This window comes from Monodon monoceros, unplaced genomic scaffold (genome assembly GCF_005190385.1).
Source record: "Monodon monoceros isolate NGI ecotype Baffin Bay Population unplaced genomic scaffold, NGI_Narwhal_1 Super_Scaffold_1, whole genome shotgun sequence".
In the NCBI taxonomy this organism is placed as follows: Eukaryota; Metazoa; Chordata; class Mammalia; order Artiodactyla; family Monodontidae; genus Monodon; species Monodon monoceros.
In genome coordinates, this window is record NW_021703765.1 from 70273920 (window position 1) to 70300410 (window position 26491).

Consider the following 26491-nt stretch of genomic DNA (forward strand, 5'->3'; position numbering starts at 1 on the left):
TTTAGGAACTCTTGTGTCATTTCACTTCAGCCTGAAGAAGTTCTTTTCCCATCATTTTGTATCTAGCTACCTGATAATTAACTCTTTTGTCTTCTTTCATCTTCATCAGCCTTTGTTTTATTTTCATTTTTGTTTTGCCTTCAATCTTTAAGGATATCTTGGCTACATCAGTATTCTGAGTTGATAGTTCTTTTCTTTCAGTAGTTTATTTATTTATTTATTTATTTATTTTTGTGGTACGCGGACCTCTCACTGTTGTGGCCTCTCCCGTTGCGGAGCACAGGCTCCGGACGCGCAGGCTCAGCGGCCATGGCTCGCGGGCCTAGCCGCTCCGCGGCATGTGGGATCTTCCCGGACCGGGGCACGAACCCATGTCCCCTGCATCGGCAGGCGGACTCTCAACCACTGCGCCACCAGGGAAGCCCTGAATAACTTTTATATTGCCTTGAAGCTCATTATCTGTCATTATAAACATAGGACAAATGTTTGGAATCTCACTTTATTGTTGACTTTGGTTTGCGAAATTGCCACTGCTCTTTAAACTGTTATAATATAGGACTGTTTAAGGACCAGGCACTACCAAACTTTGAAAATATGGAGACTTTTAGAATTTATGTAATTAAAAATATGATTCTTTCCGTTTGGGGTTAGCCAGTTGGAAAGTTTAAGTTGAAACGTGTCATGATTGAGGGTTTTTTTTTTCCCCCAAATGGTATTTAAGACAACAAACACCCTCCACCCCACCACTTCCTCAGCTAACACCTGGTCTCTCTCCTCCCTTTCACGACAAAGTTCTTGAAAGTGTTATCTACACTCCTGGTCTCCATCCTCCTCACCCAACTTACTCTTCAACCCCGCACCTAAGATCTGGCTTCTGCTCCCAGCTGTCCCTTACATTTCACCCGCAATGATCACCAGTAGCCTCTTGAGTGCCTCTCAGACCTGTATTCCTGAACTTATCGGAAGCATTAGGCAATGTGGACAACTTTTTTAAGCTCTCTGGCTTAAGCAGCTACCCTTCTAGACCTCCCCACTTCCCACTCCTCCTTGTGTCTTCCTCCCTTTGTTAATAGTACCCTCCATCCATTACCCAGGTACCCAAGCCGGAGAGCTGATAGCCATCCTGTCTTTTCCCTCACCTCATACCTATAGTCACCAACTCCTGTTCACCCTTCCCCCAAGGTAGACCTAGAATCCCATCCCTTCTCCAGCTCAGTCCGGGTCACCTTCCCTCTCACCTGGATCACTGTACAGTGTCCTGACACCTCTCCCTACATATCTACCCCTGCCCCCTGCAATCCATCCTCCCCACAGAAGCAGCCAGACCAGTCTTTCCAGAATGGTCATTTCACCTCTGGCCGCTCTTCTGATTTGCCACCTGCCCTCAGGACAAAGTCAGCGCAGATTCACCTGATATGTGACCCAGTGGATCACTTTCTCTTTCCTAGAACAATGTTTCCACTTGGCTATCAAAACACACGCCTGATTTTTCTTCCACCTCCCTGGCTACTCCTTCTCAGTCTTGTTTGCCGGATGCTTGCCTCTCCCCAATCACTTAATACTATTAAGTGTTTCAGGGCCCAGTCGTTGGTCCTTTTCTTGTCTTGCTCTATACTCACTCCCTTGGTGATCTCATCCAGCCTCATGGCTTTAAATATGTCTATGCTGGTAATTTGTATCTCAACCCCAGACTTCGTCCCTGAAATCCAGACTCAAATATGCAACTCCCTAGCCAACTTGGATCTCACTAGACACTCAAGTTTGCTTCCAAAGCTGAGCTCCCGACCTTCATGCTACACGGTGCCCTGGCCCAGTCTTTCCCTTCTCAGTTAAGGACAATTCCATCCTTCCAGTTGCTAAGGCCAAAGCCTTAGAGTGGTCCTTGACTCTAACTTTTCTCTCACATCACACACTATCCATTAGCAAGACCTGTTTATACTCAAAATATAGCCAGTGAAATGATATGATGTCTGGGATTCACTTCCAAATAATACAGGAGGGGAGATGTGGATGGAGATATCATTAAAACAAGATTGTCTGTAGGTTGGGACTTCCCTGGTGGTCCAGTGGTTAGGACTCTGTGCTTCTACTGCAGGGGGCATGGGTTCAATCCCTGGTTGGGGAACTAAGATCCCGCGTGCCGGGCAGCCAATAAAAATAAAAATGGGCAGAAGACCTGAATAAACATTTAAAAAACTGTCTACAGGTTGATAATTGTTGAAGATGGGGGATGGTACGTGGAGGTTCGTTGTATTATTCTACTTTTGTTCATGTTTGAAATTTTCCATAATAAGAAAATTGAATCATACCACTTCTCCCTACCTTTCACTGCTACCATTCTGATCCAAGGCGCCACATCTCTTGTCTGGACTGTTGTAGTAGCTTCTTAACTGAATTCCTGCTTCTGCTCTCACCTCCACTCCCCACCTTCTGCTTTTAATCCAATCTTCCCACGAACAGCCAGTGTGATACTCTTAAAATGAAAGTCCATCCATGTCCCTCTTCTGCTTGGAACTCCCCAGTGGCTCCCCATTTCAATCAGAGTAAAAGCCAAAGTCTTAGTGGTCTTCAAGATCCTACACAATTTACCCCCTACCCTTGTACTCAAACCTCATCCCCTCCCACTCTCCCCCCTTGATCATTCCATTCCAGCCACACTGCTATTCCTCAATCCCACCAGGCATACTGCCACCACAGGGCCTTTGCACTTGCTGTTCCTTCTCCCATTCCTTTTAAATTTATTTTTATTTTTAAAATTTTTTAAAATTTTTTATTTTTGGCTGAGCCGGGTCTTAGTTGCGGCACACAGGATCTTTCATTGGGGCGTGTGAACTTCTTAGTTGCCGCATACAGACTCTTAGTTGTGGCATGCATGTGGGATCTAGTTCCCCGATCAGGGATCGAACCTGGACCCCCTGCATTGGGAGAGTGGAGTCTCACCCACTGGACCACCAGGGAAGTCCTACCTTCTCTCATTCTTCCCTCTGACATACATACAGCTCACTCTTCGCCTTCTTCATGTCTTTGCTCAAATGTCTCCTTTTCAGACCTTCCCTAACCACCTTTTTTGAGACTGAACCCCTAAACGTTGCCACTTCTTATCCCCCACACGTAGTCAGTACCTTTTAACCTCTTTCCCTGCTTTATTTTCCTGATTAGCACTTATCACCGTCTTAATTATTATAATGTTACTTATTTATCCTGTTTATTATCTGTCTCCACCATTAGAGTGTAAGCCCTCTGCAGTCCGAGAATTTTGCCTATTCACTGCTGTATCCCCAGGACACCTGCGTGACACATAGCGGGCACTCAACAAATGTTTGTTGAATGAATGGCATTCCGAGTTTCAATCCCTGCCCACCTGTCCAGGCACAGCTCTCCCCTCTCCCCTCCCTGCCCTCCAAGCCAACGTAGACCTGACAGCCGAGTCCTGGCACATACCAGGATGATTCACACTTCTCAGCCTTATCCTGTCTTGTGCCCTTTGTCCCCTGGCCACATTCCCAGTCTTTTAAGAGTCATCTCAAGCAGGTGTTCACTGACACCACAGGTGACCCCAAAGAAACTCTTCTGCCTGAATTTCCACCAGGTTTCTGTGCCCTCTTTTCTCCTAGTACACAGGACACTGGACTCTCTGTGTCTCCTCTGTCTCCCCCACTGCTCTGGGAGCCCCTGGGGCAGGAACCACATCTTACCTTGTCTTCTTAGCACAATGTCTGGCACCCAGCCAGCACTCACTAGATGTACAGTGAAGGAATAACAATACTTGCATTTACTTAATGTTTTCTCTGCTAAATGTTCTCACGCTTAATCCACACAACCTATGGGGTAGGTATTCTTAAACCCATTTTAAGGATTATTTATGTGAGGGTCAGAGAGGTTACGAGTCTGGCAAAGGGCAGACTGGAATTCCAGAGTTCGTTCTGCGGAACCCTAGAATTCCCACTGTTCAGCCCAACCTCGAGTGAGTCACTGCTCTTGCTGAGCCTGTTTCGGGTGACAAGGTTGTGGGGATGGGATTGGTGGATACCATCCAACTCCCATCTCCTGGGGGAGTTGCCTTTCCCAGGGCCATCCTCAAGCCAGTTTCAGTTTCCAAGTTGTAAAAGGGAAACTAAGAGGTGAGAAACGAAACCTACAGCAGAAAGGGTGACTAAAAGCCCCGCCTGTGAAGGTGGTTTCACCCAGTGTCCCTCAGTACCCCAGCTGCAGTGAACGGCCTCCAGGAAGAGGATCCCCTGGTCAGCCAGACACCCTTGTTTCCTCTCCACTCTGGTCCTTTATTCCACAGGGTGCTGGAGGTCAGCTGAGGAGGAGTCCCCTTAAAGAAGAGTGTGTGTGCCAGGAGCTGGGTAGGTGTGTGGGTATATATCTAGCCACCAGTGGTACTCTCAAGACAGAGATGGCAGTGCCCCCGGAGCTGTTTGTCACCCCAGCTTCCAGGCTGAACTCCTTCGTGACTGACTGCCTACATCCCAGCCAGAAGTGGAAAAAAGAGGTGCTGGAGACTGTGCAGACCGTGGAGCAGTTCCTGAGGGAGCAGAGCTTCCAAGGGGAGCATGGGCTGGACCAGGAATTGGGGGTGCTGAAGGTGGTCAAGGTGAGACTGGTTCCCTCCATCCCCAGGCCAGGGCTGGGCAAAATGCAGCTTGTGGGTCTACATCCCTGAGGATGCTAGGACCTGTTGCCTCATTATCTCTAGCCCATGCTACTGACATCTCAAGACACTCCATCCCAATGCACTGCTGCCTTGAGCAGAGCAAGTCCAGTAAGGAAGCTAATAATAATAGTGTACTTTTTTGGATGCACTAGCCTAACCCCTTAACATGTATTATGTCTAATTTTTGTACCCTGTGAGGTATGTATTATTCTTTTCCCATTTTACAGATGAGCAGAATGGAGACTCAGTGATTTAAGATCCATAATGACCAAATGCAATGCAAGGTCTCTGATTGGATCTTGGTGTGAATGGACCATCTGTAAAATATAATTTGGGAACAGTTGGGGAAATTTCAATATGGCCAGAATATTAAATAATATATATATAAGGGAATTGTTTTTTTAATATTTATTTATTTTCTTGGCTGCATCAGGTCTTAGTTGTGGCAATGCGGGATCTTTTGTTGCAGCGTGCAGGCTCGGGATTCTCTCTAGTTGTGGCGTGCGGATTTTCTCTCCCTAGCTGTGGCGCGCGGGTTCCAGGGTGTGTCGGCTTTGTAGTTTGCGGCACATGGGCTCTCTAGTTGAGGCGTGGGAGCTCAGTAGTTGTGGCACGTGGACTTAGTTGCCCTGCAGCATGTGGGATCTTCGTTCCCTGACCAGGGATCGAACCCGAGTCCCCTGCATTGGAAGGTGGATTCTTTACCACCGGACCACCAGGGAAGTCCCAGGGAACTGTTTTATTGAGGCGTAATAGTTTTGTGGTTATGGGGGGAAATGTTCTCTTTTGTTGGACACAAATGCTAAAGTATTTAGGGACGATGGTCCTTAGCGTTTGTAATTTACTTTAAAGTGGCTTAGTTGAAGCAAATATGGCAGAGTTTAGACTTGTTGAATCTGGGTGGATGTATAAGTGTTCATTGTATTCTCTTTCTATTTTTCTGTTTAAAATTTTTGATAATGGAAATTTTTTTTTAATGGAAGCTCAGAGAGGTGAGGTCACTTGCCCAAGGTCACACAGCTAGTGGTGAAGCTGGGATTTCACCCAGGATCTATCTTACTCCACTCCAGGCTGCCCTCACTGAGCTTTTTTCCCCAAGCCCTTCCTGCAGCTGCGTCATGTCACCTGCTGTCCTAGCTGGGATCATAATGCAAGAGGGTCAAAACTAGAAAGGGGTGATGAGGAAAACAACTTTGAGGAAAACGATTTTGTTTTTCTGAGTGGCTGCCTAGGCATTTTACAGTATGGTGACCCTACTAACACCAAAAGTTCAGAGTCTGGACTTTTAGATAGGTTTAGGTTATCCCCACAGGTTCCTGCTTTGCCTTCCCTGGTGGAACCTTTTAATATAACCACTGAGTGGGCTTCCCTGGTGGTCCAGTGGTTAAGACTCTGAGCTTCCACTGCAGCAGGCACAGTTTCGATCCCTGGTCAGGGAAGTTCTGCATGCTGCACTGTGTGGCCAAAAAACATAAATAAATAAAACTTTTTTTAAATGTAGAGCTAAGAGGGTTTAAAAAATTTTTTTTTAATGTAAATTGATACAGCCACTATGGAGAACAGTATGGAGGTTCCTTAAAAAACTACAGATAGAATTACCATACGACCCAGCAATCCCACTACTGGGCATATACCCTGAGAAAACCATAATTCAAAAAGAGTAATGTACCAAAATGTTCATTGCAGCTCTATTTACAATAGCCAGGACATGGAAGCAACCTAAGTGTCCACCAACAGGTGAATGGATAAAGAAGATGTGTCACATATATACAGTGGAATATTACTCAGCCATAAAAAGGAACGAAATCGAGTTATTTGTAGCGAGGCGGATGGACCTAGAGTCTGTCATACGGAGTAAAGTAAGTCAAAAAGAGAAACACAAATACCATATGCTAACACATATATATGGAATCTAAGAAATAAAAAAAAAGGAGGTCATGAAGAACGTAGGGGTAAGACAGGAATAAAGACACAGACCTACTAGAGAATGGACTTGAGGATATGGGGATGGGGAAGGGTAAGCTGTGACAAAGTGAGAGAGTGGCATGGACATATATACACTACCAAACGTAAAATAGATAGCTAGTGGGAAGCAGCTGCATACCACAGGGAGATCAGCTCGGTGCTTTGTGACCACCTAGAGGGGTGGGATAGGGAGGGTGGGAGGGAGGGAGACGCAAGAGGGAAGAGATATGGGAACATATGTATATGTATAACTGATTCACTTTGTTATAAAGCAGAAACACACCATTGTAAAGCAATTATACTCCAATAAAGGTGTTAAAAAAAAAAACCACTTAGAGTTAAGCCTGTGAAAAGTTAGTAACCTCTGCCCCAATCACCTTGTAAGTACTAGGTGCTTGCTACCCTGCTCTATCTCCTGCTGGCTTGTGACCTGGGGTGGAAGACTGCCCTTCCCCCGGCTCACTGTGTCCCCTTGCTTCTGGGATCTGTAAGTAATAAATCATTAAAAATTTTTTTAAATTAATTTAGGTTGGAGTACAGCTGCTTTACACTGTTGTGTTAGTCTCTGCTGTACAGCAAAGTGAATCAGTTTTACAAATACATATACCCCTCCTTTTTAGATTTCTTTCTCATTTAGGTCACCACAGAGCATTGAGTAGAGCTCCCTGTGCTATACAGTAGGTTCTCATTAGTTATCTCTCTCTCTTTTTTTTTTTTTGCGGTACGCGGGCCTCTCACTGTTGGGGCTTCTCCCGTTGCGGAGCACAGGCTCCGGACGCGCAGGCTCAGCGGCCATGGCTCACGGGCCCAGCCGCTCCGCGGCATGTGGGATCTTCCCGGACCGGGGCACGAACCCGTGTCGCCTGCATCAGAAGGCGGACTCTCAACCACTGCGCCACCAGGGAAGCCCAGTTATCTATTTTTGAAAGTAATAAATCTTATGACTCTACTCCCTTTGTATGGGTGTATTGAAACTGCACCTTTCCTCCAAATGACCCCGTGGGTTTCATTTCCCCACAGAGGGAGTTTGGATGCTGAGGGAGCTACCTGCCCACCCTGTGTGGGCGGCTTGTGCCCCCTGGCCAACGAGAAATTAACACTTTATTTGGGCTTTAAACCCTCCCCCCACCCCTGAAAATCTGTTAAGCTGTGCTGGTCTGCAAGAGTGAATGTTTGTCCTTGGGTTTGAATAGGTTTGGACTGAAGCAAGTCATGAAGCCTGTTCTAGAACGCTCTTCCCTCTCTGCCTGTATCTTACCACTGGAAAAGGTGGGAAGGGCAGCACAGGCACAGCCTTCAGCGGGATGTGCTCTTCATCCACACCCAGAGTGCCATTCCCAACCCTCTCACATAGGGCAGAAACGCTGAGTCCGAACGCAGGTGGAGAAAGAAAATGGGAAAGGAAGAGGAAACAAAAGATGGCGGACTCCTGCACAGAAGAAGAGCCTGCCACATAGACTTGGGTAACAGGGAAGAAAGAGGTAGAACCACCACACCTGGTGTTCTGACCCTCTATCTGACTGTGACTATCAGTCCTGGCTGTGAGCCCGTGGCAAGTTGATTAACCCCCAACTGCCTTCCTTTTCTCATGTGTACAATGGGGATAATTATACTAGTCCCCCCACCTCAGTTAATGGGGGTGAGGATTAAAAGACATTGTGTGTATAAAGGGCTTTCAGTGGTGCCAGGCACAGCGAGGGCTCAACTGGCGGCAGCTGGGTCATCATCAATGTTCCTTGACTCCACCCACCACCAGAGGTAGCCGACCTGAGGTCTGAGGCATCCCTGGCAATTCCACCTCCCGACCTGGAGTGAGAAAGAGAGAAGGCCAGAGAGTTGGGGGACTTTGTATACCGGAGGCCACAGCGCTGAAGAGCAAGTTTAGGATCTCAGAACATCAAAAAGACCCTTTCAAAATCATCCAGCTCAGGCTCCTTCAATTCAGATGGGGAAGCTGAACTCCAGGCAGCAGAAGAGATGATCTAGGTCGAGTAGAGCAGGAGAAGGAAGAGGGATATATTGCTGACTTCCTGTGTGCCAGGCACCACGGCAAGCCCTTGGCACACATTGTCTTGTCGAATCCTCCCAATCAGCCAGTGACTCATGTGCCGTCATTACTCTGAGGTTCCAGATGAGCAGCGTTCAGAGGATGATGCAACTGAGAAACGGGCACGGGGCGAGGTCATGGTCAGGCGGCCCTGTTCCCCAGCCCGCGGTTCTCATCCACCAGGCAATCTTGTGCCCCCCTTTTTATTTTTATTTTATTTTATTTTTTAGATATTTATTTCTTCATTTATTTATTAATTTAGGCTGTGCCAGGTCTGAGTTGCCGCAGGCGGGATCTTAGTTGTGGCACGCAGACTTCTTAGCTGCGGCATGCACGCAGGATCTAGCTCCCCAACCAGGGATCAAACCTGGGCACCCTGCATTGGGGGGGGGGGCGGAGTCTTACCCACTGGACCACCAGGGAAGTCCCTGTGCCCCCCTTTTTAATGTCATGAAATTATTCAGACATCTGCCCCCGCCAGAATCCTCCAACCACCACCCTGTGGAGGATGACTGTTCCCTTGGAGTGGGGATCACTCTGCAGATAAGGCTGAGTCTTGGAAGCGAGGCAGTGGAGTAAATAAGAAGCGTGGGCTGTGGAGTCTGGCTGCCTGGTTGGAAGCACCCACTGTGTGACCCTGGACGAGAGGCTTGCCTCTCCACATCCCCTCTTTGTCTCCTGTAAAGAAGGGATGTTAATACTCCCCACCCGGACTTCCCTGGTGGCACAGTAGTTAAGAATCTGCCTGCCAATGCAGGGGACACGGGTTTGATCTCTGGTCAGGGAAGATCCCACATGCTGCGGAGCAACTAAGCCCGTGCGCCACAGCTACTGAGCCTGCGCTCTAGAGGCACTAAGCCACAACTACTGAGCCTGCGTGCCACAACTACTGAAACCAGCACGCCTAGAGCCCGTGCTCCGCAGCAAGAGAAGCCACCGCAATGAGAAGCACGTGCACCGCAATGAAGAGTAGCCCCCGCTCACCACAGCTAGAGAAAGCCCGCGCACGCAGCAAAGAAGACCCAATGCAGCCAAAAATAAATAAATAAATAATTTTTAAAAAAGGAAATACTCCCCGCCCATCCCTCAGGGCGGTGGCGATCATCCGTGGAAAGAGCATCAGGGATTGCCTGGTCCAGGCAGTGGCCTCGGGGTGACGGGACTCTGTGTTCTGCAGGTGGGCTCCTTCGGGAACGGCACAGTGCTCAGGGACAGCTCAGAGGTGGAGCTGGTGATGCTCCTGAGTGGTTTCCACAGCTTCCAGGAGGAGGCCAGGCACCACGACGACATTCTGAGCCTGCTATGTGAAAAGCTCAGGTATTGCCAGGACCTCCTGAGCCTCCAGCTCCAGGACCTGAGGCTGGTCCAGGGAGTCCACTCTGCTGTCGCCTTCACCATCCAGTCCTGGGAGACTGCGGAGCCCATCACTGTCACCATCGTGCCGGCCTACAGGGTGCTGGGTAAGCGGAAGCCCACCAGACTCACACGACCACCCTCCCGGGGGACCCGCAGCTTCCTCACCTCTCCTTCGTGGCCACGTGCAGACACCTGTATTCACCCATTCAACCCACGTCCTGTGCTGGGTGCTGGGTGACCACAGTGCCTGGGACTGACTCAACTCTGGCTGTCCTGTGGCTCAACTTAGGAAACAGATTTATCAAAGAATCACACAGATAAATATATGATTGGAGAGGAAGTGAGAGCCATGGAGGGGAAGGAGTAAGAGCAACCCTGGGAGCTTCTGAAACATCTACCCCGGGGGCGGGGGCCTGTCATTGTCTGTGCTTTCCCGGAAGCAGAGCCTGAGACAGGGATGTGAGGATAAGCAGTCCCAGGAGATGCTGGTGGGGAAGCAGGGGAGTGAGACGGAAGGCGGGGAGCACAACAAGATGCAGGTTGAACTAGTCACCGTGCTGAGCAGCTGGGCTTGTGCCCTGCAGAGCTCTGGGAAAAGTGCAGAGCACGTCTCCCAAGTGGGTTGTTGAGTGTTTCATCCACCAGCTTCTGCTTCCCATCAGCCATTGGCTGAGAGCTGCTTCCCAGGAGCACCGATGGCACTAGTAACGGTATCAGCTACAAGCTCAGATGATCCAGCTTTCATCTGGTGCACTGGCTCCTCTTAACTAGCCACTAGAGTGGCTGCTGGGAGTTGCTCCATGGAGAAAGTGTCAGAATTGGGATCCCATCTGAGCCAGAAAGAGACAGTGGGAGGCATTAGTGTTAGTGATGTACGCCCCACCCTTCAGCAAACGTGCTCTCTGAGCCCAGCTTTCTTATATGGAATTAGTCCTTCCCTATAGTGATGGAAGCTTCATATAAATCGCTGAGAGATCCAAAACAGACATTAAGGGAAACTGAGGGTGTTGGGCACATCAAGAGAGGACAATAGTCCTTGAGTAGCCTGAGGAATAGAAAACCCACTTAAAAAAAAATGTATTTTATTGAAGTCTAGTTGATTTACAATGTTGTGTTAATTTCTGCTGTACAGCAAAGTGAGTCAGTTATCCATAATATACGCCATTATGTTTTATCACAGCATATTGAATCTAGTTCCCTGTGCTGTACAGTAGGACTTTGTTGTTTCTCCATCCTATGTATAATAGTTTGCATCTACTGATCCCAAACTCCCAATCCATCCCTCCCCCACCCACCCTCCCCCTTTGGTAACCATAAGTCTGTTCTCTATGCCTGTGAGTCTGTTTCTGGAAAACTCACTTTTGATTCTCCAGAAGGACAACCAAGAAGGCAAACTGTTAGTCTCTTAAGCTACGTGGTCCCAGGTCTCCCTGGAGAGATACTCCAATAATTACCAGTCTCTCCCCCATGGAGTAGTCAGCAACCTGGGGCTTCCTGAACCCTCACTCTCTCCCCTTCACCTCCTCTCTCTTCAGGGCCTTCTGTTCCCAACTCTCATCCCTCCCCAGAGGTCTATGTGAGTCTGATTAAGGCCTGCGGTTCCCCTGGACATTTCTCCCCATCCTTCAGCGAGCTGCAGAGAAACTTCGTGAAACACCGGCCCGCCAAGCTGAAGAGCCTCCTGCGGCTGGTAAAACACTGGTACCTGGAGGTGAGGAGGCTGCCGGGCTGGGGGCAGGAGCGGAAGATGGAGGAGGGAGGGGAAGAAAAAGGCAGGAACCATATCTGTCATCTCGGGAAACTGCACCAAGAGGCAATGGAGGTGGGGTGCGAGAGAAGGCTCACCTTTTTTTTTTTTTTTGCGGTACCGAGCCTCTCACTGTTGTGGCCTCTCCCGTTGCGGAGCACAGGCTCCGGACGCGCAGGCTCAGCGGCTATGGCTCACGGGCCCAGCTGCTCCGCGGCATGTGGGATCTTCCCGGACCGGGGCACGAACCCGTGTCCCCTGAATCGGCAGGCGGACTCTCAACCACTGTGCCACCAGGGAAGCCTAAGGCTCACCTTTTAAAATGTGAACCTGGCAGAAGATGCAGATGAAGAAGGAGGAAGGAGAGGAGGGGGAGGAGAAAGAAACAGAGGAGGAAGGAGAGAAATAAGGAACGTACTGTATTTCGAAGAACGAGTGCTTGTAATGGTCCAGCTAAAGTCCAGTGCTGGCTAAGGCCAACTTCTCTGGGCTCTCTGGACATTAATCTCAGCTGATTAAGGACTAACAAGTGGAAAAATTCGTTTAATTCCACACTGCACCAATTCCCCCTCCAAATGATTGAGTTCCTGAGTCTCATGATCATTACTGAGTGAGTACATCCACAGCAGCTACTTTTTAGATTTCACATATGATGTCTGCATGGTATCAGGTATATTTCAAACTACCCAGATGAACATGTCATCTGAACTTATGAAAGGAAGACTCAGAAACAAACAAAAAATGAGAAAGAAAGAAAAAAGATGCTTTCTTATTTTTAAAAAAATGGTAAGGGTCAGATTTTAGAAAGACCAGTCCAGTCCAAAAAGAAAAAAAAAGTATTTAAAGATAAAAATCAGAATATTACCAAAGTTAGTTTATAGTTAGTATGTTTATGGTGGAAAAGCAGTCATTTTCTTGCATGATTATCACTTCTACCAAGGTTGTGATGTATCTTCAGATGTTAGCATCACCGAAGCCAAGAATGAAATTGGTTTTTTTGGTCAGTCAGTCACTTAAGAGGAATTGATCCAAGGTTTTGTGGATTTGGAGAGCTAGAACTCAACAAAATGATCTGTTTGCTTTGTTTGTCTGTCTGTCTAAGTGTACAAAATGTTTTCTTCCTGTATATGACTTGAACATTTATTGTAATGTCCGCAGAACAACGTATCAGCTTTACTTCTATAGCCCTTTCTTTGTTCAAGTCTCTGCCACTAAGGGACTTCCCTGGCGATCCAGTAGTTAAGACTCCATGCTTCCACTGCAGGAGGCACAGGTTTGATTCCTAGTCAGGGAACCAAGATCCCCATGTGCCCAAAAACAAACAAGCAAACAAAAAACCCCCAAAAATTTCTGCCTCTAAGACAAGAATTTGTCTGCATATGGTTTTTTGAAACAGTTTTTTGATTCAGTGTTATTATTTATTTATTTATTTATTTTTGGCTGTGTTGGTTCTTTGTTGCTGCGCCTAGGCTTTCTCTAGTTGCAGACGAGCAGGGGCTACTCTTCGTCGCGGTGCGCGGGCTTCTCATTGCAGTGGCTTCTCTTGTTGCAGAGCACGGGCTCTAGGCGCACGGGCTTCAGTAGTTGGGGCTCGCAGGCTCCAGGGCGCAGGCTCGGTAGTTGTGGCGCATGGGCTTAGCTGCTCCGCGGCATGTGGGATCTTCCCTGACCAGGGCTCGAACCCGTGTCCCCTGCATTGGCAGGCGGATTCTTAACCACTGTGCCACCAGGAAAGTCCCTGATTCAGTATTATTAATTTGATGTTTTCTTTTATTTGAGAACTTTTATTTAGCTAAGTGTTACAAGATGTGTTTGTTGATCAATGCTTAAGGACACAAAGAGTTCATATTGTATGTTAAACAAAACTAGAATCCCGTGATGCTAAAAAGGTTGATAGTTCATTTTTGTCTGGAAACGTAACATCACAGGAATTGTCGTTCACTTTCATGGTTCAAAATTATTTTATGGTTCTTACCAACTCATCTACTGGGGTCAGGGACCAAGGAACATGTAAGTGAGCTTCTCTGGGTTCTATTCACCAAATGTTAACTGTAAGAATATCACTGATCTCAGAGATGCCCAAGTTTGTGCATGCTCATGATAAACCAAAAAGTGTTACTTTGACTATCTATAATTCTGGGCTTTCATAAGCCTTGCAACAGTATCAGTTTCCAAGAGGGACTTTTGAGCATCATTTCCCCATGTGAAGAGCTGTCCTTGATTTCTTTTGTGTTTTAATTTACCAACAAGCTGATGTTTATGTTCTATCTTTTGAAGTATTTAACTCAGTTCCATTTTGGGAAAAAGATGGGGCTTTCCCCAGTGTTTTGGCTGAGCTTCTGACATAAGTGTTTTGTTTGGTTGTTTTTTTGTTTTGTTTTGGAGGGTTTTTTGTCTTTTGCCATTTTAAGTGTACAAGTCAGTGGCATTAATTACATTCACAATGTTGTGTAAATATCACCATTATTTCCAGAACTTTTTTTATCATCCAAAACAGAAACTATACCCATTAAACAATAACCTCCCATTCTTCCCTCCCTCCAGCCCTGTAATCTCTATTCTACTTTCTATCTCTATGAACTTGACCGCTCTAGGGACCTCTTATAAGTGGAGTCATACAATATTTGTCCTTTTCTGTCTGATCCTTTTTTTCCTTTTTGGCCGTGCCACGCGGCATGCGGGATCTTAGTTCCCCTAACAGGGATGGAACCGTGCCCCCTGCAGTGAAAGGATGAGTCCTACCCACTGGACCACCAGGGAATTCCCTGTGTCTGATTCTTAACCGTGGGATTATCATACTTAATTGGATGATATTTCTGACATGAATACAAGTTTACTTATACATTTGATTTATTCTTTTTTTAAAAAAACTAAATTTATTTATTTATTTTTGGCTGCGTTGGGTCTTCGTTGCTACCCGTGGGCTTTCTCTAGTTGCGGCGAGCTGGGGCTACTCTTCGTTGCGGTGCGCGGTCTTCTCATTGCGGTGGCCTCTCTTATTGCGGAGCACGGGCTCTAGGCGCGCGGGCTTCAGTAGTTGTGGCTCGCAGGCTCCAGGGCGCAGGCTCAGTAGTTGTGGCGCACAGGCTTAGTAGCTATGTGGTATGTGGGATCTTCCTGGACCAGGGCTCCTACGCGTGTCCCCTGCATTGGCAGGCGGATTCTTAACCACTGAGCCACCAGGAAAGTTCCGATTTATTCTTGATTTATCTAATTCTATCCTGGTAGGAAGGAGGACAGATTTTTTGAACGTATGTAAACGCTACATATTCCTGAAAAGGAACTTAATAAAGACACTTCGTGAATATTAAGCCATCATTCTGAATAGTTTTATAAGCAAGGCCAATTTACATATGCTATTATTTTACAGAATAATTATCTTTGTTTTCCTGAGGATTAGTTAGTTCATAATCTATAATAGGAATTTATTTATTTATTTATTTATTTTTTTGCGGTACGCGGGCCTCTAACCGCTGTGGCCTCTCCTGCCACGGAGCACAGGCTCCGGACGCACAGGCTCAGTGGCTGTGGCTCACGGACCCAGCCACTCTGCGGCATGTGGGATCCTCCCGGACCGGGGCACGAACCCGTGTCCCCTGCATCGGCAGGCGGACTCCCAACCACTGCGCCACCAGGGAAGCCCTATAATAGGAATTTTTATAGGGATTTTTTTTATTCTGAGGTGTCAGTTGGAATAATATATCATTTACAGAATGTATCTTAGTTTGCACATGTATTTCCGTATATTGAGGGTAGGAGAGTAAGAAAGAAAGGGTTTTTTGTGTTTTTTTTTTCTCTCACATAGTCATCAATAGAACATTAACCTGAGTAATTAATTCTCATTTTGTTAAGCAATCTGCTCTTATGAAGTTGCCTACTTCTGAAATAAAAGATTCTGGTGAAATTCTGACTCAGTCCCCTTTGGTGGCCATATGAGTCTTTATCCACGAATTTATTACACTTCATAAATTTCCCATAGTGGAGTTGGGGGGAAGAGATTTGCTGGCAGATAGATTATATTGTAATCAGACCATTCTTTTATGAAATCCTTTTTTTTTTCATTTACATACATAAAAACAAAAAGAATTGGCAGCTGTGATTTTACTATTTTAATTACGGGTCCAAAATAAACACAGCATAAAATCTAACAGTCCATCAGCTCCTAATTTTACAGGGCTGTTTTCCAGGAATCATATGTGTGTGCGTGCACACACCGCACCCCTACCCCCCAATTTTTGAGTGATTTAAATTCATAATGGCATACAAGACAACAATAACAGGGCTCCCAGGAGATATCTGAATACTCAAGACAAACAGACCAAAAGAGAGCGAGAGAGAGAGAGAGAGAGAGAGAGAGAGAGAGAGAGAAACACAAAATACAATCAAACTCTCATCGACTGCCACTCAGCAGAGAATAACTTCCTATCATCCGTCTCCCGACAGAGACCACCAGATGGTCAAACCATAAAAGCAGAGTCACCGATTGTAGTCATCAGTGGGGACATAAGTGGCCCCATGCAAATAGGTACAAGAACCAGAATCAGACTTGTCCAAGAATCAGACAATCTAGAATGAGAAATAAAAACAGAGTAGAGGTGGGGAGGGAGGAGAGAAACATCAGAAGAATAAAAGCTATTGTCATACAAGATTCACCCTCGGAATTGAAAAAAGGGGCACGTCTGAATGTAAACAGCCCATGGGGCGCATTTCTCAGGCAACACAGTTTACTCAGTTTTGGAACAGTCTCAGTGGAACCTCCAGCTGCAACCAGAAACAAGAGATAAAAAGTCATTCATTAAATAAGAACTTGCAGAGAAGTTGCAAGGGAATCAGACTGCAGAAGGAAAGGCTTAATCCAATAAAAAATATGTATAATAGGCGTTTAAAGAAAAAACGATTACCAAGATTACTAGGTTTATAGTTCATCTCTGTTGATGGTGGAAAAATAGCAAATTTCTCACATGCTTATCAGATCTAGAAAGGTCATGAAGTATTGCAACTTCGCAAAAGTCAGAGAAATCCAAAATATGGAGAAATCAGAGCATCACTAACATAAATCAGCACTGGAAGGGAACATACATCTTTTCTTCTGGTTTGCTCTTTTTTTTTTTTTTTTTTTAATGTACCATTAAATAGTCTATCAAAAGTCCTAAAAGAAATGAACGGCTCATTTTTCCTAAGGCTTACATCTTATGATTACAGGCATTCTGCATTTTCTTTGTCATGTAAATTTTAAGAATCTCGCTAGTAAAATTTCACTAGTATTGGAGAAAATAAATTGTCTTGTCATGAGTTTACATTCTTAAAAAAATTATAATTTTATTAGTTAAGATTTACAGCTTTGTGAGATGTGAATTCACAAAATGTTACAAAAACAAATTCATTAATGTATAAATAAGTTTGAAATCAATTAAAAACATTTTAAAGTCAAGGATAAAGTTGTTTTTGTTAGTTACAGGAAAGGCACAGGTTTCATTTATTTTGGGGACTGGAACTAGACCAGATGGCCTCGTTTCTGTTTGTTTCAAGGTCAAAGTGGGTTTTTGTCTTTTTGAGGGGTGTGATATAAAACTTATTTATAATGGCCACAGGACAAGATGTCAGTTTTGCTTCCACAAACTAAATAGCTGGATGTTTGACAGAAATTTTCATTTCCTAGCTCAATGTTAGAGAGGTTCTTTAGACAGGAGGTGACTGGTATCCATTAAGATGCTTTCTTTTTCAAGTAACAGAAAAACAGAAAAACCAACTCAAACTGGCTTAACCAATAAAGAGAATTATCAGCTTATGTGTGAAAACCCACAGCAGTGGAGAGGAGGCTTCAGGCATTGTTTGATGAATGCTCCAGCTCAGTTTCTCTGTAATACTCTCAGCGTCTCTCAATTCTATATGTCACCTTGGTCCACAGGCTGGCTTCCCTCATGGTGGCAAAATGGCCACATCTGTTCCTGCCCTCACATCCACATACAAGAGAGGACTTCTCTTCTTTCAACCACTGAACAAAAGAACTAGGCTTGACTCAAATTAAGCCAACTTAGATTACAAAGCTTCTCTTGAACCAATCACTTGGCAAGGGGAATAGGTTTATACTGGTGACCCTATCCTGTCAGGGCCAACCCTGGAGAGGAGGATTGGGTCAATTCCATCCAAACAGCATGGCTACTATACAATGGGGAAGGAAGAAACGCCTGTTAGAGAGGCAACCCTAATGTTCACCATGGATTCTCAGCTATTACCTAGTCCTATAGTCCCCCAACACACGCATACTATTTTTTTTCTCTTTAGCTAAGACTTTTCTTTAAAAGAAATCTTTAAGGGGGCTTCCCTGGTGGCACAGTGGTTGGGAGTCCGCCTGCCGATACAGGGGACGCGGGTTCGTGTCCCGGTCTGGGAGGATCCCACGTGCCGCGGAGCGGCTGGGCCCGTGAGCCATGGCCGCCGAGCCTGCGCGTCTGGGGCCTGTGTTCCGCAGCGGGAGAGGCCACAACAGTGAGAGGCCCGTGTACCGCAAAAAAAAAAAAAAAATCTTTCAGAAGCCTAAATAGATTAAAATGGAGCTGCTTAGGCTGGAGTGCTGATGACAGAGCCCAACCTGCTCACTCCTTGGGACACCCCTTTATCACTCCATTTCCGGGAGTTATGTCAAGCACAGTTTGAAACCAACTGGAGTAACCTAGCTGCTTAATTCTAAAATGGAGAAACCCATTTAGGGCCAGAGAGGGAAAGTGACTTGGTCAAGACTACGCAGCCATTAGGTAGCAGAGCTGGGACCACAACTTGGACTTTTCTAGTTTCTGGTTCAATGTCATCCTTATAAGGAATCTTGGGGTCTCGCTCTCTCTTCCCATGTCTTTCAACAGTGCGTGAAATCCTGGTGCCTTAGGGCCGAGCTACCCCCTCTCTATGCCCTTGAGCTACTGACCATCTACGCCTGGGAAGTGGGTACTCAGGAGGAGGCATGTTTCGGGTTGGACAGCGGCCTGGCCACCGTGATGAGACTGCTTCAGCAGTATAAGTTACTCTGTATCTACTGGACCAACTACTACACGTTCCAGAACCCGATCATTGAGGACTTTGTCAGAAAACAGCTCAAAAAAGAGAGGTACTAGATCACTGCATGCCAACCACATCTCGAAGAGAAAAGAAAGAGAATTAAGGGAAAGGTGGTATCAAGTTTTCTGGGTGGGCTTTATTAAGTAGGAAAGCTGATATCTCACCCTGACACACTTGACATCTCAAGTTGACTGCCTTTCAAAATTGCAAGGACCTTAGAGGCTATAAGCCTTTTCCTTGTTCCTCGAGCCACCACCCCACCCTACCTTAGCCCTCTTGCCCTCAGAAGACCATTTCAGAAAAACATTTCAGAAAAGCTAAGCTACCTTAGCTTTTTAGTGACAGCACGGGAAACTGGAAAGAACCAGGGAGACCCAAGTGTAAGCCCAGCTCCACCATTTTCTCATCTCTATTCCTCATCTGTAAAACAGGAATAATTGGCACCAAACATGCAGGATTGTTGGGAGAGTCAGACAAAATATTTGTAAAGGGCCTACAGTATCTAGCCTATGGTAGATGCCAGATAAATGTTGTAGCACATGCTGCCTGTACCCATTTGTATCCCCTGGGCCTTTACTGTTTCCAGGAAGGCTGGTTCAACCTCCAGCTGTCAGCACATGCGTCCCTTTGCCTGTGGGTTTTCAGCTTCCCCCAGTGACTGGTGGAAGTTGGTGTATAAATACCCCAGCTCCCTGATCTCAGATGGAGGGACTCTCTTTGGGACACATGTTCTCTACTACTTCCCAGAGTCCAGCCTGGGGGACTAGCCCCCAGTTGCTCACAGTGGTAATCACCTAGACACATACCCTTTACTGGCATCCTTCCCTTCCCTGTCTCACTTTCCCACTCTCTTATTGGTGCTTCCTGGTATCTCCTTCCAAATAAATGACTTGCACTCAAATCCTGATCTTAGGATCTGCTTCTGGGGGAACGCAGCCTGGGACATCTCTTTACATTAGAAGTTTTAGGTCAATGCAAGCAATATCGCAAGGTTGTTTATTATTCCCTTATGTGAGTGTCGGGTCTTTTTTTACAACGGAGAAAAACCTGGCCTCCTAATGAAAAGAGGATTTATTGTAAGGATGCCCAGAAAATTGACCTTGGAAAACCACTGGGACCTGAGGCAAATCTATAGACTCCCCTTCTCTCTGTTGCTCACTCTTATTGCCCACGTGCGCCCTTTCCTCTCACTGCTTCTCTCTCCACACCTGTTCGGCTCCCCTCTTACTCCTAGTTGATGAGGAACCTCCATCATTCCTGGTCCAAACTCCAGAGGGAACAAGTCTGATCTCTGGGCACAGGGCCTGCATATCAGGTCACCTGGTGGGTCACTTTGGGTCAGGTGACCCCACCCTATAGGTCAGCATGTTATTACTCTAAATGAGGCAGGACCATTCAGGGAGTCAGGGATGTTGGGAGTTGAGAGCATGGAGCCTAAGGTGTCTAGTTCATGTCAGTAGCCTGCTATCACATTGTGTCACTTAGATAAAAATCTCAGCTCCCACCTAAGTCAAAAGCTCCTGGAGTACAAGGGCCGGGTCTTGATCATGGGCTTGCCATCCAGCACATGTGGTCACCCCAAGCAACCCAAATAGGCTATTAGACCCCCTTCAAGCCAATATTCTTTAAAGTATTTATTCAACATTTACCTAGAGGAGAGATGCTTGGAGACAGCCCAACCTCTCCTCTGTTGAGGCAGAGGAGATGGGTAAGAATCCCTAGGGATAACCTAGGGAGGTCTGTGCCTCAGTTTCCTCATCTGTAAAATGGGGGAAAATCACCACCATCATCATCATAGGCCCTACCTTATAGAATTGCTGTAGGGATTAAAATAGGTTAATTCACATAGGGTTCGAGCCCATGCCTCAATAAACATCAGTAAATAGTGGTGGTGGTGTTACTGTCATCCAAAGCAATTCAGCAGCTCTAGCCTTGAACTCACTTGTGTAGCCTGTTCAGCAAAATGAAAGCTCTGAACTTGAGGCCCACCTGCCTGAGTGGGCTGCTGTTACTGTTCCAGCATGCCTTTGGGGCTCTCACCCTCCGTACACCTCAAAAATCCCTTGCAAACACCTAAAGTACTCTGCCCAAGAGGAACTCTTGGAAACAGAATCCTCTCCATTCTGTTACTCTCCGGCAATATTTTTGGGCCCTCCTAGACTGACAGTCCTGGGCTCTGGACATAGCAGATGCTCAGATGATTGCCAAGAAGGTTTCTTTCTGGCTTGCGGGCCTCCAAACCAGAAAGAACCTGGGCGCCTTCTCTCTGTGTTGCAGGCCTATCATCCTGGATCCGGCTGACCCCACCCACAATGTGGCAAAAGGCTACAGATGGGACATAGTTGCTCAGAGGGCCTGCCAGTGCCTGAAACAGGACTGTTGCTATGACAACTATGATAACCCAGTCCCCAGATGGAACGTGAAGGTAATGGCTCCTCTCTGTGCTGCCAGGAGCTTGAAGCTCAGAATGAGATAACTGCATAGTATTTAATTCTGTGTCGATGGAGCCAAGAGGACTTTAGTGTCAGTTTGAGGCCTGGCTGCACCACCTACCAGCTCTGTGAACTTGGGGAAATTATTCAACTGTCTGAGCTTCAGGTTCCTTATCTTCAAATTCTTGTTTTCCTGTTTTTTCTTCTTCCCATAACCTACCAAAGAATCACTGGGATTCTTTGCTCTCAGTCATTCTCTGCATAAGCTGAGCCCAGGCAAGTCAATTCAATCAGGTGTTTTGTGCCAGCACCAGGCTTGGGGTTGATGGTGGGTGACCAAGGGGGCAACAATGGTTCAGAAATAAGACGTGGCCACAACCCTTAAGAAACTTGCCAGATGGAAGCAAACTTGCACAAAACTGCTAAATAGAATTACCAGAGAAGATACTCAGAAAACAAAAAACTGCCATATAATATTATAATGTGATGCCAAACCCACAGTACAGGTAAAGAACATAATAATCTATTTTATTCACATTGTGCTTTACGATTTGCATAGCACTTGTTCAGGAACAAGTCTATAAAATAGAAAGGTCAAGTAGTATTATTATCTTTATCGTTACTATCCCCATTTTACAGATGAGGAGATTGAGGCTCAGAGAGGTAAAGTGAATTAACCAAGGTCACACTGCTAAGAAGCAGCAGAGCCAGAACTCACACCCAGGTCTTTGTGGGGCTGTGGAATCGGAAAATAAATGTCATCATCATAAGTCACCAAGGAAGATTCCTTGAAGAAATTAAGGCATGAGGTGGGCCCTAAAAGCCAAGGACGGATGTAGACACTCAGAACAAAGGGTACTCCATCCAGGGAGAGGGTCAGGGTAGGGGATGAGGGGCAAAGGACTACAGTTGTGTGCAAAAGACTGAGGTGCTTAGAGCAGAAGGCAGAAGCAGAATCAGGGGCTCCCTAATAAGGAGCAGAGATTACAAACTGGGGGCCCACCAGCCATATGAGGCCCACAGATGGGCTGAAAAGTATATGCCTTTGGATTTTTCCTGAATATAAAAACCATCACGAAAAGATTTTTATCTTGACAAATCAGAAGACTTGGCAATGCTGGGCCTATATTCCTTCTTAAAAGGATCAGCTAGAGGTCAGCCCACCATTCCCCTCCCCCAGCACCTTCCAGATGTTGCTCTTCAGACATCTGGGGCTCTCAGGCCCTTGAGTGTGGCCTCCGGTGGTGAAGAACAGACTTTGGAGTCTGGCTGACCTCAGTTCAAATACCCGCTCGTGTGGGCAGAAGACCTAAATAGACATTTCTCCAAAGAAGACATACAGATGGCCAACAAATACATGAAAAGATGCTCAACATCACTAATCATTAGAGAAATGCAAATCAAAACCACAAACCTCACGCCAGTCAGAATGGCCATCATCAAAAAATCTAGAAACAATAGATGCTGGAGAGGGTTTGGAGAAAAGGGAACCCTCCCGCACTGTCGGTGGGAATGTAAATTGATACAGCTACTATGGAGAACTGTATGGAGGTTCCTTAAAAAACTAAAAATAGAACTACCATACGACCCAGCAATCCCACTACTGGGCATATGCCCTGAGAAAACCATAATTCAAAAAGATACATGTACTATAATGTTCACTGCAGCACTATTTACAATAGCCAGGACATGGAAGCAACCTAAATGTCCACCAACAGATGAGTGCATAAAGAAGATGTGTCACATATATACAGTGGAATATTACTCAGCCATAAAAAGGAACGAAATCGAGTTATTTGTAGTGAGGCGGATGGACCTAGAGTCCGTCATACAGAGTGAAGTAAGTCAGAAAGAGAAAAACAAATACTGTATGCTATCGCATATATATGGAATATGAAAAAGCAGTATTGATGAACCTAGTGGCAGGGCAGGAATAAAGACGCAGACGTAGAAAACGGACTTGAGGACATGGGGGGTGGGGAAGGGGAAGCTGGGATGAAGCGAGGGAGTAGCATTGACATATATTCACTACCAAATGTAAAATGGATGGCTAGTGGGAAGCTGCTGCATAGCAAAGGGAGATCAACTCGATGCTTTGTGACAACCTAGAGGGGTGGGATAGGGAGGGTGGGAGAGAGGCTCAAGAGGGAGGGGATATGGGGATATATGTATACATATAGCTGATTCACTTTGTTGTACAGCGGAAACTAACACAACATTGTAAAGCAATTATACTCCAATAAAGATGTGGAAGAAAGAAAAACAAACAAATACCTGCTCTGCTCCTCACTACTTTTGTGATGGTCAATAAATGGCATAACCCTGCTCAGCCACAGTTTCCTCATCTGTAAAATGGGCTAATAGCAGAACCAACCTCATAGGGCTGCTGTGAGAATAAAATACATTAAGAAGAGGATGAACGGCACCCAGCACAGGGCCTGGAAGGTGATTGGAACCCCCTAAATGTTTGCAGCTGCTGCTGTCGTTGTAAAGATGAGGACAGGTAAAGGGCACTTTTGTACTCAGACAGAGGGGTGTGGACTTAACCCCTCTTTGTCCTCTCCCTTCCAGGGTGCACGAGACATCCAACTGACAGTGGAGCAGTGGGGTTCCTTGGATTTCATCATCATGGTGAACCCTTATGACTCCATAAAGAAGGTTAAGAGGAAGATCCAGTGGAAACTGGGCTCCACATTCCTACAGCGTCTGTCCTTCCAGGAGCCCGGTGGGGAGCGACAGCTCCTCAGTAGCCAGTACTCCTTGGCTGATTACGGGGTTTTCTCCAACACTCGCATCTGTCTGCTGCAGACCATCTCCCCTGAGATCCAGGTCTTTGTGAAGAATCCCAGTGGTGGGAGCCATGCCTATGCCATTTACCCTGAAAGCCTTGTCCTGAACCTGAAGCTGCAGATTGAAGTCAAGGAGGGGCTGCTCAGAGAGGAGCAACAGCTAGAGTTCCAAGGCCAAGTCCTGCAGGATGGGTGGAGTTTGATGAGCTATGGTGTCCAAGACAGCACCACCCTCACGCTGAAGAAAGAAGGAAAGAAGAAGAACCCAGCTCGTTCCTCTGAAAGACCTCTCTGTGCATTTTTGCCATTTAATCCAGACCCCATCAGTTCCACCTAACCTTGCCAGTAGACGAATGACGAGGGATATGAGACACTAGATATACAAACGAACAATGGCCAGACCATATTCGACAATAGAACTCTGACCCACAAGCTCTGCAGCCACCAGCCCGAAGCCAAACCACAATGCCTGCATCAATCAAGCCCAAACCATCAGGATTTGGTCAATAACTGCCAGCTTCCTTATTCCCTCCCTTCCAATTTAGGATCGATGAAAGAAAGCCAAACAAGCTCCCTAACCAATCACATAGGACAGCCTGCTTCTGCTTAGCCCGCCTCCAGCTTCCCTGTGCAAACAGCCTCAGTCAGGGTATGCCTGAAGCCTTCCCTTTTTCCCACTATAAAGCTGTCCCACCGCCCTGCTTGCATTGGAGTCTCTGCCAAAGGCAACAGATGGTGGCTGATTCCCTGGCTATAGCAAGTTGGGAATAAATAATCTTTGTTCTCTTTCGGATGGTCTTCATTTATTTCCACAGATGCTAAGGCTGTCCTGGCATTATTGCTTAAACATTTGAGCCTCTCAACTCTGGAAAGTGAGGACTGTAGGGAAACTGAGATGAAGAAAAGCAAAGTCTGGGAGAGCGAGGATGATGTGGTGTTAAAAGTCCCCTTGGACTTCCCTGGTGGCACGGTGGTTAAGAATCTGTCTGCCAATGCAGGGGACACGGGTTCGAGCCCTGGTCTGGGAAGATCCCACATGCCACGGAGCACCTAAACCCGTGCGCCACAACAAGAGAAGCCACCACGATGAGAAGCCCGCGCACCACAACAAAGACCCAACACAACCAAAAGTAAAAATATAATAAATTTTTAAAAATCCCCTCAACTTATTTACAAAACAGAAGTAGAGTCACGGATGTAGAAAACAAACTTATGGTTACCAGAGGAAGGCGGGTAGGGTGGTGAGGAATAAATTGGGAGATTGGGACTGACATATACACACTACTATATATAAAATAGATGACTAATAAGAACCTGCTGTATAGCACAGGGAATTCTTCTCAATACTCTGTAATGGCCTATATGGGAAAATAATCTAAAATGAAAAAAAAAGAGTGGATATATGTATATGTATAACTGATTCACTTTGCTATACACCTGAAACTAACACAACATTATAAATCAACTATACTCCAATATAAAAACAAACAAACAAAAAAATTCCCTCAACTCCTGCAATACACACACAAACAGTACCTAATTGTCCAAGGATGTAAGGAAAGTAATAGCATCTTTAGCATCAAAGGACATCATGTGATCAGGTTTACTCCAATCAACCCATTAAAAAGTTTGCTTTTTCCCCCCTCCCCTTTGCCCCACTTTCTAATGGACTACTCACCGTAGGGGGGAAAAATGTACTTTATAATTGGTTCTCAATAGTCTCTGGGCAATTTATCAATAGCAGCCTGTTTCCCACCTCTTTTTGCCTTCAGGGGTGGAAAGAGTGCCTCCTTTCCATGGAGCAGACAGGTGAGTCCATCCCACACCCTCTGTATCGTTTATAAAGCCCAGTAGAGCCCACATTGTAGGTAGTGGACCAATTCTTGTTTAATAGAATGATGAATAAGTTACCTTCCTCTCTTTCATAATAGGAAAGCTGAGGCCAGAGAGTTTATTTTTTAAAAATTTTGACACACTCAGCTTCAAAGATAAAACACAAAGAAAAGCATTCCAAAGACAAAAGTGATTTTGTTCATATTTTATATTGGAGTATCTTAACTGTGGAGATTCTAATGTTTCGGTCTTGGGGGGATCTTAGGAGTCGGTATTTTAAAGTTTCCCAAATGTTTCCGATGTGCAGGTTGAGTGAAATCCTGAGCTAGAAAAACGCAGAATGTTTCCCAAACCATATTGTGCAACAGAATCACCTAGGATAGTGCCTCTCAAACTTTAATGTGCACACAAATCACTTGGAGATCCTGTTTAAATGCAAGTTCTGATTCAGGAGGTCTGGGCTGAAGCCAAGATTCTGCATTTTCTAACAAGCTCTGGAGTTTGCCGGTGCTGCTGGTTCACGGATTATACACTGAGTAGCAGCAAGGCCCTAGGATGTTGGAGGAAATACAGATTCCTGAGTCCCACTCTCGGGGATTCTGATTCGCC

At 46.0% G+C, this 26491-nt stretch overlaps 1 protein-coding gene across 2 annotated transcripts; it reads left to right on the top strand.

Annotated features, from left to right (window-relative positions):
• Nucleotides 1-501: 501 nt before the first annotated feature.
• OASL (2'-5'-oligoadenylate synthetase like) lies at nucleotides 502-24990 on the top strand. 2 transcript variants are annotated; one of them, XM_029231351.1, is made up of 6 exons: nucleotides 502-4600; nucleotides 9850-10132; nucleotides 11564-11739; nucleotides 18636-18877; nucleotides 21106-21253; nucleotides 23832-24990. In XM_029231351.1, exons 1-6 carry the CDS (start codon nucleotides 4403-4405, stop codon nucleotides 24384-24386), a joined length of 1602 nt encoding a protein of 533 aa, XP_029087184.1. In that variant the 5' UTR covers nucleotides 502-4402; the 3' UTR covers nucleotides 24387-24990. The 2 variants fall into 2 exon arrangements, with proteins under 2 accessions (XP_029087184.1, XP_029087185.1); XM_029231352.1 differs by lacking the exon at nucleotides 502-4600 and adding an exon at nucleotides 7499-8106 and having other exon boundaries at nucleotides 23832-24989.
• Nucleotides 24991-26491: the final 1501 nt, after the last annotated feature.